This window comes from Camelus bactrianus, chromosome 19, assembly GCF_048773025.1.
Source record: "Camelus bactrianus isolate YW-2024 breed Bactrian camel chromosome 19, ASM4877302v1, whole genome shotgun sequence".
NCBI lineage: Eukaryota > Metazoa > Chordata > Mammalia > Artiodactyla > Camelidae > Camelus > Camelus bactrianus.
This window is the reverse complement of record NC_133557.1, coordinates 24572482-24586835: the sequence shown is the minus strand read 5'-3', so window position 1 is coordinate 24586835 and position 14354 is coordinate 24572482. Positions and strand designations below refer to the sequence as shown.

General features: G+C 47.9%; 1 protein-coding gene across 3 annotated transcripts in view; it reads left to right on the top strand.

The window, feature by feature from the left end:
* The first annotated feature begins 7452 nt into the window (after positions 1–7452).
* Positions 7453–14354, top strand: part of ATP9A (ATPase phospholipid transporting 9A (putative)) — a 121581-nt gene continuing 114679 nt past the window's right edge. For 2 of the 3 annotated variants that reach the window (XR_012500666.1, XM_074347448.1), the window contains exon 1: positions 7453–7610. Coding sequence is in view for 1 of the 3 variants with exons in the window: in XM_074347448.1 (XP_074203549.1) it covers positions 7543–7610 (68 nt within the window). In the remaining 2 variants the exon portion in view is untranslated. The remainder of the gene's footprint in view (positions 7611–14354) is intronic. The other variant, XM_074347449.1, reaches the window with a different exon arrangement.

Below are 14354 nucleotides of genomic sequence, written 5' to 3'. Positions count from 1 at the left end.
TGCTGGCTGGTATCTTTCCTTTTTAAGGCATTTTATTAGAGTCCTGTCCTTCAAGAGGACTTTTGCTCATGACCATGGAAAGCTTATCACGCTGTAGATTATCCCACATCTCAACCCTTCCTACCCTGGTACAAGTCACTGGGCAAAGTGATAATATTTTTAAATCATCGCATACTTAAAGGGCTGGCTGCTTGGAAGGGGATGGGCTGAGAGTCACACAGAGGGTAGCATTGAATTCCAAGGGAAGATTCTTAGGGTGATGGGGAAGGTGCTCCTTGAGAGACATGAGGACAAGACCATGTTAATGTCCTCCCGGCAAAGTACCCTCTTGCCTTTTGCTGTGTTTGTGAACCTAATGGCAAGAACGGGCATCAGCCTCGTGGCATCGTGGATGTGGGTGACACGGCATCCTGGAAAGGGTTCTCTTGACCTCCAGGAAGGGTCTGGCAGCTGTGCTTCTGTGGCCTTTGACCTGATGTGAGCTCTGCGTGTCAACTTCCTTTGCTGGTGGATACCCTCCTCCCCAAGGTTTGTCTGTTCTTTGACCTCAACTCCTCTAAATTTAGGGTGAAGCAGCCACTCTCTTGACTCAGAGCAAAATAAGCACAGTCATTTAGGTAACTGAACTGGAAGTACCTAAACTAACGGGCCCTAGTCTCAGGTATCTAGAATTTTCATCCTTTTTCACACTTGATACTAACCTATAGTTTAATGTCTTTCTAGATTCGAATATATGAGGATTGTTGTACTTAAGTGAAAAATGTTTCCCCTTCCTGCGTATTTTAGATATCTTTCCAAGGTGAAGCCCATTTCTGGCTCTTCCTTCTTAAAATATCTGCAATTAATACAAAAATGTTTAATCAGCTATTGCTAGACAGTATTCATGTTTCCTTCCGATGCTTTTATTGAATGATTTTGATCATCTTTGGTACAGTTTTTTGTTTTTTCTTTTTTGCATTTGAATTAACTCCAGGGTGAATTCTTGAGAAATTGCTGGGACAGAGATTATGAATGTTTCCATGTGTTTGTGGTGGTTTCTGTGTGTGTGTGTAGGTGTGTGTAGGGCTGTCTTAGCCCTAATCTTTAAAGCCGATTCTCGAAAAGTAGGTTGTGATGTAAACATCACCCTAGTGTAGTGAGTCCGGAGTTAGGACACAGAAGGTACGTAGTACAGCTGCCCTAGAACTTACCTGCCTGCCTTCTTGGGTCCTCCTCTGTGGGTTCTGTTTATTCAAAACTGATTTCCATACTTGGTAGACGATATAAGGGAATCTCAGTAGTCTCGACTTTAAGAATAAACTTCCAGTTATACGTTAATTATATCTCCATAAAATGGCAAAAAGAGTAAAGGTCCATCTTCCCTGCTGGCCCTCTGCCTTCAGTTGGCACCCCCAGAACCGGTCTAAAGACAGGTGTCCTGGGAAAGGATTTGTTGCATTGCATAGGGGCATTTGCAGAGGACCTGGAGAAAGCCTGGGATGGGCCCACCTCCAACTGGAAAAGTTGCACCTTTTTGGCAACAGAACTTGGCCAGGAGCCATTGACCTGACCTGATCAGGGTCTGGGGGAGGTGATTTTTTTCAGCTTTCCATCTGACCCTGCAAGGTTGAGTCAGGTGTCAGTTTAGCTAAACCACAACATCAAGGAAGGTGTTGAAATATCTGCACATTTACAGGAAGCCCTTCAGTAGAGTTTCACAGACAACTCCCCCAGCAGCGCGCCAGTTGTTGACAACTCAGCAGATCGCTTGGGCCCAAACAGGAAAGTTATAGGTCAGGATACACAGAAAGTCCAGAAGCAGAATCTTAGTCAGGAGTTAGATGAAACAGGTACATTTCCCATCTAGGGAAAAGATGGGTTCATGATGAGAACATTGGCTCTTCATTTGGGCGAGAAGGCCCAACTCAACTCTTGACTAGGTTCCTGCCCTTGGGCAAGATAACTTAATGGAACTTTGGATACCTAGTCTGCAAAATGGGGATAATATTGGATTCATAGGATGATGGTGAGATGCATTTTAATACTCAACTGATCTGAGACATAGTAAGCATTTAGCATGTTGGCCATCACTTTTTCTCCTGTTTGGCTTAGAAAATCAACACTCTTCTGCTTAGTTGGGTGGAATTTGTCCCAACTCTGGACCAGATGGATTCTCTTGGTTCAATCAACTGAGACTGAGGAAGTCAGGCGGGTCAGAGGGGTGCACAACTCCTTTACCTTCAAGATGGTGTGGTTCTTTGCAGCTCATAAGGCAGTGGACATGCTTCAAATAATTTCCTCATGAATAAAGTGCAAAAAGAAAGTAGGCTGGTGGGGTAATTTTTAAGGTGTGCCTTTTCCAAATAGGGTCACTCAGATAAGCAACTGTATTTCAGCAGGAGTTTTATTTCATTGGTTCCTACGGGTACAGTTTAACCCCACCCCCACCCCTGCCTTTGACAAATTACCCTAGGACATTTGGATGCCTGTGGTTGGAAATGACAAAATGGCAGAAACTTGCCGGTTCTAGGCTCTTTCCTTGGTTGTTGGAAGCCCATTTTGAATCCATCAAAGAGCTGTATTTGGCTAAACTCATAATTCTGAACTTGTCTTTAAGATCTAAACACCACAGCAGGGAATTCATACCTTTGCTTTCTTTCCTGCACCATTTACTTTATGGATTCTGTAACTCTAATTATTCATTTAAAAGGGGCACTCTTTCCAGTGGAGAAAGCATATGGTTCTTGTGGGGTAATTATCCTCAGTCCCAGCAATTCCCCCATTTCTGTTTTCTTGTTTCCAAACAAAATCATTAACCACTTAAGCAAGGAATGCTCATTTGTGTTCAAAGAAAATGAGTTGGCTCCCAAAGCTCTTGAAGTCTAATATGCCCTGAGAAGCAATTGCTTTTGGTTGAGGGGTTTATGCTTTTGGTACCCAAGAAAATTCAGGCTTTTGCCTAAAAAACAAAGCCCCCCAAACCCCAGGTCCTTATCGCTTTGCCAAAGCCAATTCCAACTATTTCTAAATAACAAAAGAAAAATGGAGCATTAGCTAAACTAGGGCAAAATGAGGACAAGGGAGTAACTTTACCTCTTAAAAGTGGACGTTGCAGTTGAGGTTTTAAGACCTTGAGATTGGAGCATCAAGCTTTGCATTTTAAAGTTTGAAGAATACTGGAAAGTGACCTTTCTGGGAGAAGAATGAACATCCCAAGTAACTTGCATTTCTTCCCCTCTTTTCCCCTCCCCTGTCATTTCCACCCTCCAGCCCTTTGTAAACAATCTATTGTTTTAGGCAAAGAAGACGTAAGTTAAAAGAAATAGCAGTGTCCCAAAGACAAGGCATGGAACAAAGGACACTGAAGTTTATTTTATCCTGAAGGGATAATTGTGAGTCCTTAAATTAAAAGCAGGGAAACGTGTGACCTTCTACAGCATCTGTCGATACACCTGGTGTTGAAATTTAGGTTTTCCCTTTCTCCTATTTACTTCTCACGAATCAGTTTTTTGTTCTGTTTGTTTTGCATTTTAATGCTTGCTGACTACTCTGGAGGCTTTCAGGCCATCCTGATGGGAGAAACTCTTTTCACTGACCTCCCTAAATGTCCTGAGTTCATTATCATGGTGGAGGCTGATTCTACATCTTCATGTTCTCATGGGGAGAAGCCCACAGTGGAGGAAGAAGAAACTGTCATGGAATTTAGTAGGACTGCTAATCTGGGATTCCACAGACCAGGACATTGTTTTTAGAAATAGGGGAGAAATAGGATGGAATTGCTTAGGGCTGCTAACTTTTTATCAAGTAAGAATGATGAACAAAAGCACATTTCTTTCACATTGCCCTGTTGTATTATTCACATGGCATTTTGTACTCTCTGAAATGTTTACTTGTTTATTTTATGTCTGTCCTGTTAAAACATCACATTTTAAAAAGGGAAAATCAGGGCTCCTACAAATGTCAAAGATTTTATCCACAGGTTTACAGCCGATTGAAAGGAGAACTGAAAGAACTCCCATATTTCAGGCAATCAGGAAAGTTGGAGTTAATTTACATAAAGATGCAAAAAATGGTCAATATCCACAGGGCTGTAATCAATTGCACTCCTTTGGACAAAATTCATCTGCATTTCAATGGAGAAGAATCATTTGTAGTTCTACCAGTTTTCTGCTAGCTGGAGAGTTGTAAAATAGCTCAAAGACAGTGAAAGACACAGGTAACCTGGAAGAGTGTGCTAGACAGGTCATCCAGTCACCTTGTGCATTTCAGCCTTTTATCACCTCTAAGAACCAGCAGAGCCCTCAACCCTGGGCAACAGGGATTGTGTGTCTTGTTTTGTTTCTCCAAATTGTACACTTCTTTTTTTTAATTTAAAAATTATTTTATTTTTATTAAAACAAATTTTTGGTAGGGGGATATAATTAGGTTTACTTATTTTTAACGGGGGGTGTGGGGGGGGAGCCTGGGGATGGAACCCAGGACCATGTGCATGCTAATCAGGCACTCTACCACTGAGCTACCCTCCAAGATCGCGTGTCTTATTAACTGTACATCCCAGTACCTGGGATATTGTAGGTCCTCAGTGAAGGTTACTTGAATGAAAGATTGAATGTTCAGTGGTCTTTTCCTTAACGTCTTTTCCCTAGTGTCTTTTTGGAGGTAAGAACAGTAGTACACAAAGTCATGTTATTAAATCCTAGCTATAGTTGCTTGTGGAACGCGCTTATGGAGTTTTTTCCCTGAAAAGGGGGTGGGGAGTGGGAAGATGAGATTAGTGTTAGAGACTCAGTCTAACCAGAGGTTTAAAAATTATTTAATATCACATTCCAGCTCCATGGGTCTCAACTAGGGACCATCTTGTTCTCCAGGGACACTTTGCAATGTCTGAAGACATCTCTGGTGGTCTTAAGCTGAGCTGCTACTGGTATGTGGTGGTTGGAACCCAGGGTTGCTGCTAAACATCGTGCAGTGCACAGGACAGCCCCCCCAGCAAAGAAATATTCAGCCCAAGTGCCAGCAGTGCGGAGGTTGAGAAACTCTGCTCTAGGGAATACCTGGGGCATTTGTTCAGAGACAATTCATTCAGAGAGAAGATTCTAGGAACCACAAGAACTTCATTTCTTCTCTCCCCAGCCTGAGTTTACCGAAAACATTTTTATTGATTCTTGCTCCCATTTTCCCCACCTCCACTTCTCCCCTAGTAGTGCCCTTGACTTCTTGTTACTTACCACCAACATTCTATAAGCAGCCAGCGTGGAATCCATGGAAATGGGGCTCATGGTAAGCCGGGCTGAGAGTCTCAGGAGAGAGTATGACTTGGGTCCACCAACTATTGGTGAGGTTGGTGACCTCTGTGGGCCTCAGAGGTCTGATTTCTGGAAAGAAGATGCTGGACTAGGTTGGCTTACTTGTTAAAGACCTTTCTGCTCCAGGCTTCTAGAGGTCAGCAGCCTACTGTACCCAAGGCCTGCTGGATGGAGAGGGCTATCAGGGGCCACTGAAAGGGGCTGCTCTTCAGAAAGCAGGACCCTGAGGTGACCAGTCCTAGGACCATGGGAAGAAGGCTGGGCTGGACCAGTAAGAGACATGCTGTGCCCCTCATCCCATTCTCACCCCATCACTGCCCCAGCTCTGCTCCTGTCCTGGAACCCTGGCACCTTTCCTACAGGCCCCACGGGCTCTCTGCTATCTCACGCAAACATCTGGATCTCTCTCAAGAAAAGATAAAAGACTTCAATTGCCTCCCTTCCCGAGGGACTGCCTTGCTGGAAGGGACTCTTAAAGTGTCTTCTGCAATGATTATAAAAATGCACTGGAAGAAATTTGGAAAAGGCAAAGGCAATAAAAATCGCCTCTCTTCTCATATGACAATGTTATTATATTTCATCAAAACAACAGCTCACTGTTGATGGAACATCAGTTGTGTGGGGGACTGTGGATTAAAGGGTCACAATCTCTTTGGTCTTTTCTGTCACCTTGTGTGGTAATGGAGCTTGGAGAAGAAGGTCTGCAGTGGGTGGAGTTTGAGAGGGGCCCTCTGGGGAGCAGGTGGGAGAGGGTGGGGCCGCCTCTGATGCCATAATTGGTGGGTCAGGATGTTACATTTCCTCTACTCAATAAGCCTTTACTATTGACTGTGTGTTATGCTATGTGTGGGGCACTGTCTCGGTACAGAGAGAAAGCAGAAAGCAAAGCAGACCAGCCAAAGAATGCTGTTTTCCCTTCAAAGGTGCAATGCAACAACTTCCACTGACATGCTTTTCTTGAGGAACGTCATTGGGACATGAGATAAGTCACACTTCTTGGTTTGGGGTCTGCCTTCCTTTACCCAGGGGCCCAGACACAGCAATCGAATTCAAGGGCACCCACATCCCACATGAAATGTATTGGGTGTACCTACTTAAAAACGTCCTTTGGTTGCAATAGGTTAGTTTACACGGTATAACCCTTGCAGGCTCTTCCATCATTGTTTCAAATTCCCTCCCTCCTTCCTTCACCACTATTCATTTTCTGTTCTCAAAATTTTATCAGGCCCTTTGGAAGGTAGTGGATCCTGGACACTGTGTGAGGGAGTGTGTAAGTGCAGATGAGGGTCGGGGTGAAGGAGTCCCGTGTATGTGATTGTGAATCAGTGCGGATGAATGTGTCTGTGTGACTGAGAGGGCACGTGTGTCAGCCCCAAGGGAGGTGAGTGAGAGAGAATGAGGGTGTGCAGGTGCGTGAGTGCACGTGTGTGGTTGTTACTCTCCGGGATCCAGGTGAGAAAGTGAGGATGATGGGTGAGGGGCCGGGAAAGCGGAGTGAGGTAGGGTGTGTGTCCCTGTGTGATTGTGTTTCCTGGTGATTGTGTTTCCTGGGGGCACGTGTGTGTGAGGCCTGAGATCCAGGATGGAGAAGGTAGCTAATGGTGAGTGCGGCAGGGTGTGTGGGTAGAGTTGTGAGTGTGTGGTTGTGAATGTCGGATGCTGGTGGGGAGTGAGCAGGTGAGAGAGAGAGAGAGAGTGTGTGTGTGTGTGTGTGTGTGTGTGTGTGTGTGTGTGTGTGTGTAGGGCTCGCGTGTGAATGTGAGAATGGACGCAAAGTGCTAGGTGAGCGTGGCTGCGTGTGCACCGATGCGCGTGTGCTTGTGAAAGTCGGAAGTCGGCGGGGGGCGGGGGCCGGGCGCGCGCGCGCACGGCGGGGCGTGGGCGGGGGGCGCGTGGCCGGGTGGGCGCGCGTGGGGGGCGCGCGGCGCGGGCCGGGGGCGGGGACACTGCGGCGGCGGCGGCGGCGGCGGCGCGGACACAGCCGGCCGCCCCCCGTGGCAGGCGCGGGGCGAGCGGGCGCGGCGCGGAGCTCGGGCCCATGGTGCGCCCGTGTCCGTCGGTCGGGCCGCGCGGGCGGCTCCGCGCGTGGCCCGGCGCTCGCGAGCTCGCCCCCTCGCTGCGGGCCCGGCCCGCCCGCTGCCGCCGCCTCCTCCCCCGGGGCGGCGCGGCGCCGGCGGGCGGCGGCGCGGAGGCCGGACCGGGCGGCGGCCCAGGCGGCGCGGGGGGCGCGGCGGCCAAGGCGGGCGGCGCAGGAGACATGACGGACAACATCCCGCTGCAGCCGGTGCGCCAGAAGAAGCGGATGGACAGCAGGCCCCGCGCCGGGTAAGCGGGGCCCGGGGCCGGCCAGCCGCCCTCCTTTGTCCGCGCGCGGCTGGAGCCTGGCTCTCGGGCCGCCGGGCCGGGCCTGACAGGTTGGCCGGCGCCATGAGCCGGCGGCCGGGCCCGGGAGGCGGGCGGGGAGGGGGTTCGGCTCAGCTCCAGCCCCGGCCCGGGGTCCCCGGCTCGATTGGGTCCCTTTTGGGCCCAAGCGTCCGGCTGCCTCGCGCCCCTTCCCACTTTCCTTTAGAAACCCGGAGAAGCCGGCGGGCCCGCCCAGCGCTGTTTACACGCGCGTGGAATTGGGATCAGCCTTGCCTTTTAACCATTTTATTGTTTCCTGATTAGTCCTCGTTGTTGTAATGCCGATTTGTTCAATATCAAACCGTGCTCTGCGCGTGGAACAGCCCTCGGGAGCCCGGATATGTTCAGTTTATGGGGGGGGGGTTGGCACGGCCTCCTCTGCAGACGCGCCGCGGGGTCCCCGTCAGCACCTCTGGCTCCCAGCCCCCGGAATGCCGCCTTCCCCTCCCGGCCCTGGCTGGACCCGTACCGGCAGCCGCAGGAGGGCGAGAGGGGCTCCTTCTGGTCGATTGGAGACCCTCCGCGCACAGTTCCCCACTATTTGATGGAAAGAGCCCCCTGGCAGGAGTAGGGGTCGCCACCTGCTGTGCCTTCCCACATTGGCAGACCCTTGGGCAGCCTAGTGAGGGTGTTTCCCGCACTTGGAGGGAGAGGATGGGCTGATATTTTGCGCCCTGCCCTCTTTCTATTCGGAGGATGGCAATGACCTGTTGAGGTTTTAAGGGGCTGTGGCATCGTCTGCGACACTTGGGAATAAGGATTGAGGGGATCTGGCTAAAATGCAGATTCTCTGACCCCGCACAGACCCGCCAATCAGTTCTTGGGGGTAGGACCTGGAAACGGGCATTTTCCGAGGCTGCCCAGGTGAGGCTGATGTCCAGTGAAGGCCGAGGACGGCAGCTGGGCGGGGCTGGGCCTCTGGGACCCGCCCTTCCTTTGGCGTCCTGCTCCCTTTGGGCACTTCCCTGTGGCCGCAGCTTTTTGCGGCGTCAGTTGCTTGATGCGGGGGATGGGGAGCGTGAACCCCGAGGGTGGCTTCACTAGGTGTCCATCGAATTGTAAAAAGGAAAAAGTGAGTGATGTCAGCTGCCATTTTGTGGGGTCTTTGTCCCCGTCTCTCTTAAATCTTCCGGTGAGGAGGCCCCATTTCTATAATACAGAGGAGGAAACGAGCTCAGGGAGGTCAAGGACTGCTGGGAAGATGCTGCAAAATGCAGACTGAGTCAGGATCCCAGAAACCGACAGCCCTCCACCCCTTCCTTCACTGGTCGCCTGTGTTTCAGTCCTGACTACTCGTGGCTGAAGAATGACAATTAACCTGAGCCCTATGCCTGGAATAGTGCCTGCGTGTAATACAGCCCTCAGTAAATGTCTCAGTGAATTCATATGGTCAGTGGGCTCTAAAATTCTCTAGTCATTAATTCATGCCACAAACAATTATAAAATGCCTCTTATGTGTGGAGGCTGTGCAGGGGGCCTGGGGGGCAAAGATGAGGTAAACAAGCCCAGACTAAGAAGGGCGGGCGTCTAGACCCTGGCTGTGCATTGGAATCACCTGGGGAGCTTAAGTGCTCAGTGGTCATGGACAACACCCTTAGCATGCACAAGGTCCTGGGTTCAATCCCTAGTACTTCCATTAACAACAACAAAAAAAAGAATCTGAGGTGGGACCTGAGTATCTATTTTATTTTTTTCAAAGCTTCCTTAATGTACTGACATAGTTGAGAACCTCTGATTCAGTGCTTGAGATGAAAATGCAAGTAATTATTTAAAAGTGATGATTATCATGGTAGGAATATGCACCATTAATATGGGGGCCCAGAGGGAGTGGTGCAGACAGTTGGGAAAAAAGATTTGTTTGGTATTGAAGTGTAGGATCACTCATCCTTTGGAATTTGCCACTTTAGTACTAATTTATTTCCTGCACAGTGGCATGAATTCAGAGTCAAGCCATGTGTCTGGAATCTCAGGCATTTGCGTATGTGTTCCTGTATTTAATCTGCATTTTTAGGAGTAGCCTTGTCAAGGTGGGGATCTTGGTGTTTGGAAACACTTTTGGAAGCAGAAGAGGTGGAAAGACTTCCTGAAGTTTAAGTGGGATGTGAGTTCAGAGAAGCAGCAGTTGTATATGGGATGGGACAGGCTCTCTGCTGGGCATTGGAGATAAATGGCTGTGTTTTAATCCTCGTAACTATGAATTTTTGGTGTTAGTTTCCTCATTTTATAGACAAAGAAACTAAGATTCAGTGATACTGAATAATCTGTTGGAGGTTCTAGGGCTAGTTGGTATGAGGGGGTGGATTTGAACCTGATCAACTCATTTAACCTAATGGCTCTAAGCTTAGGATCATTGAAGGAATTTGTGGTTAAAAAAAAGCGGGAACATAGGTGCCACGTGTCCCAGGAGACAGCGTGTAGTTAGTCCTGGGGTCACTCAGCATGTGTTGCCACGACCATGGAATTTATTTGCTTGAGGAATCCCGTAGCCCCAAAGCTCTTTTCTTGAGAAAGTTACCACATCCTGATGTTGAGAAGACTATTACAATGGTTTCATTAGGAAACAGGGCATTTGCCTCACTTTGCTGGAAACCATTTTTCTGACATGTGCTTTGCTTCTGGCTCAGTGGGGTTCTCCTCTTGATGAATGAAACACCAGAGATGGATTTTTAGGAGTGCGGGCATGGGATTGGGGAGCTAGATTTGAGCCTAGTTTTGCCACATACTATCCATGTGACTTGGGAAAATTACTGCTTTACCTCTCTGGGTCTCAATTTTTTCATCTGTAAAGTGGGAGTAGCAATAATTATGTATACCTCCTAGGATTGTTTTGAGACTTAATCTATGTTAAATTTGGAACTCTTAAGTGCTCAATACATCCTAGGTGTTTCCTGGGGCAAAAAATGATAATTAGGTCTTTATGTAAGGTTTCCTGTGGGGGATCTCCAGAGTACTTCTTTGAGAGGAGGGACCTTTGATGGTAGGAAGTTGAGAAATACTAAGAGGCTTCATTGCTCTTTCCTGATCAAATCCAGGACATGATTAAATACGTAAACTGTTCCGTCCAGGTTTGTGGAGGCCCTGGTGTGATAGGTATCGTGGAAAGGTGAGGAGCCTGGGCTCTAGCAGAACTGAGACTTTGTTTTCTCTTAGTAATAATTCAGGGTTTTGTGGTCCAATTGGACAAGGATGCTTTGATTTTTGATGTATTGGGACTTGGGGGACTAGGAAATTTTAGCAAAAGAGCTATTTAGGTACATAGTCTACTTCAACTTATTTTTAAAAAACACCTTTACTGATATATGATTTACATCAGATAAAGTGCACCCATTGTTACGGCACAGCTCATTGACTTTTTTTTTTTTTTTAACAAATTTATAGAGTTTGTACAGCTATCACCACAATCCAGTTTTTGAACATTTCCATCACCCCCCTAAAAGTTCCCTGGTGCTTGTTTGCAGCTAATCCCAGGCTATCACGGATTTGCTTTTGTAGGTTTGCCCTTTCTGGAAATTTCATGTAGATAGAATTATACAATGTGTTGTCTTTGTGTCTGCCTTTTTTCACTTAGCATAGTTTTTATTTTTTAATTTAATTTTTTGGTACAATTTTAAAAGATTACTTACCATTTACAATTATTACAGAATATTGGTCATATTCTTCGTATTGTATAATACATCCTTGAGCCTATTTTACCCCCAGTAGTTTGTGCCTCCCCTCCCCCACTCCTGTATTGCCCCTCCTCCCCCGCCCCACTGGTAACCACTGGTTTGTTCTGTGAGTCTGCTTCTTTTTTGTTAGCATAATGGTTTTGAAGTTCCTTTCAACTGCTTAATAGAATTTCATTGTATGGATATGTTTTGTTTATTCATCAGGGTGGATGTTTGGAATATTTCCAGTTTGGGGCTATCATAAATAACATTTCTAAGAACATTCAAGTCTTTGTATAGGCATATGCTTCTATTTCTCTTGTCTACTGAGAGTTTTTGAGATGAAGTTTGTCAGTCTTTCCTGTGTCTTCCATGACAGTACTGTGAGTTCTCCTGCCCCATCTTCTGTCTGACTGTTAAATGCTGCTGTTGTTCAAGATTTGGTCCTGGACCTCCTGGACCTTGGAAGTACGAGTTGAGCCTATCCATACCCATAGCTTCAGTGACCACCTTACTTGGGGAACCAAGTCCTCTGTCCTCCTCCAACTCCTCCTCTCAGTCTGGCCAGAGCCAAACTCAAGGTCTGGCTCCCACTGATACAGGAAAAATGGGGCATGAGAGGATGCCCGTGTCCCAGGCCTTGGACGAGTCCCTGGAATGCGCCCTACCAGGTGAGGGTCTTTGGCTTCATGCAGGAAAGTATTCAAGAGTGAGCCATAGTTGAGTGAAGGTAGATTTATTCAGAGAGATACATACCCCGTAGACAGAGTGAGGGCCATCTCAGAAGGCCAGAGAGGCCATGAGGCGTGGGGGTGGGTGTTTAGTTTAAAGTAAAAGTAGACACACACTCCATGGACAGAGTGTGGGCCATCTCACTCGGAAGGGAGAGCGGCGGCCTCAGAGCATGCGGTCAATTAGGAAAAATGAGATTGGCTCCAAGGTATAGGGGCCCTTCATTTCTATGGGCTCGGTAACTTCGAATGCTAACAAGTGGGAGGATTATTCCAGCTGCTTTGGGGAGGGGGCTGGGATTCCCAGGAACTGGGCCATCACCCACTCTTTGACCTTTTGTGGTCAGCCTTGAAACTGTCACGGCGCCTGTGGGAGTGCCAGTTAGCTATTGTATATGAGCGTATATTGAAGCTCAGGGTCTACTGGGAGTTGAATCACCCACTGTCTTGGTGCTAAATGCTGCATCATTCTTTTAGTGGCTGTGCCCTGCCCCCTACCCTCCTGTCTCACCGCCACCAGCCTGGTCTTCCTCCCTCTAGTGTTCCCGGGCACGGAGAGCGGCTGGGCTACCACTTCAGTGGCAGAATCTTGAAACCCAGGCACCATCCTGGATGCTGCCTCTGCCCTCATCTTCCTTTGCTTATCCTTTATCAGGACCTGCCACTTTTGCACCCTGAGTCACTCTGGAATCTGTCCACATCTCCCTTAGCATTGCTACCACCCGCCCCCCGCATCATCTTCATCACTATTATCATCATCGCCACTTGTCTCCCTGCGTCCATGCTGCTGATTGTCCGGTGAGGTCCCCACCTTGCAGCCAGAGAAAATGTGGCCATGTGTTCTGATCATGGAAATACGCTTCTCAAATTCCTCTAGTGCGCCATCTCACTAGATGCTCTGGCCCTGCACTGCCCAACAAGGTAGTCATGTGGCTATTTAAATCCAGGTTGAAAATAATTAAAGTTAAATAAAATAAAAAATTTCAGTTATTCAGTGGCAGTAGCCACATTTCAGTGTCCAGTACCCGTATGTGGCCAGTACCTGCTGTGTTGGTTGGCACAGATACAGGCGTTCGCACCATCACAGAAAGTTCTGTTGGACAGTGCTGCTGGGCCCTTGCCTCCTTCCAGTCTTATCCCCACGCGCTTTGACCCCTTCCTCATCCAGCCACGTGGCCTGTGTTCATTATCTCCTCCCTGGCTCCCTCTGGATGCAGGGCCTTTGCACATGTTGTTATCTGCCTGGAATGTCCTTCTCTCCCCCTTCATCTAGTCAAAGCTCTTCCAGTAGCTACACTGGGATCTCACGTCCTCAGGGAGGGAGGCTTCCCAGACATTCCCACTAGAGATCAGATCCCACTCTAGGAGCCTCTCAGAACACCTGCTCCTCTTCTTTCTTGCACAGTTGCAATTTGACATGTGCTTGTGTGATCATTTGGCTTGGGAACACCATGGGGCCCGGCTGGTGACAAGTTAATCACCGTCATAGAGAACCTGGCACAGAGTCGGTGCCCAACCAAACCTTTCTGAGAGAAAGGATACTTGAAGCAGATCTCCAGTTTATAAAAGAAGCAGAGCAAAGCCTCTGCTCCCGGGAATGGGGAGAGAGAAGAACCTTTTCTAGATGGTCCAGGCAGAAGTCTAGACGTTCTTAACTGTAAGTCGGTAAGATGTCTATTGGACGTTCTAAAACTGCTGCTTACTGCTCATCTGCTCATGTGTCTTCCTGACTCAGAGGTCTTCCCTGGTTGATGGGATCAAGTCTGCATGTCTTAACCACACGATGGTCTGAGAGTGGAGGTGGGGATGCCTACAGAATTTGCAGTGTGAGAACCAAAAGAAGGGAATCACAGGCAAGGAGAAGACACCCCTGGTCCCCTCGGTCTGCCTTTATCTCTTTCCCTCCACCGGCATCAGCTTAGGTGGTGGCTGGGTTTGTGAGATGACTTAATTGTCATCTTTAAGTACAGGACCCATGTTCTAATGAAGATTTTTTTTTGGTGTATGATTGATATGCAAATCTTATAAGCGACACTAATACAGATGCAAAAAGTCAAACATTTAATGGAAAAGACTCAGCATGAAATCTGGGTTGCTCCAGAGATTACAGCATGTATGGTCCTCAGAGATGCCCATATTCTGATCCCCCGGACCTGAGAATGTGTTTCCTTACATGGCAGAAGGAATTTTGCAGATATGACTTAAGTTCGTGATTTTGAGATGGGGAGACTGTCGTGGATTATCGAGGTGGGCCCAGTGTCATCTCAGGCATCCTTGAAAGAAAGGAT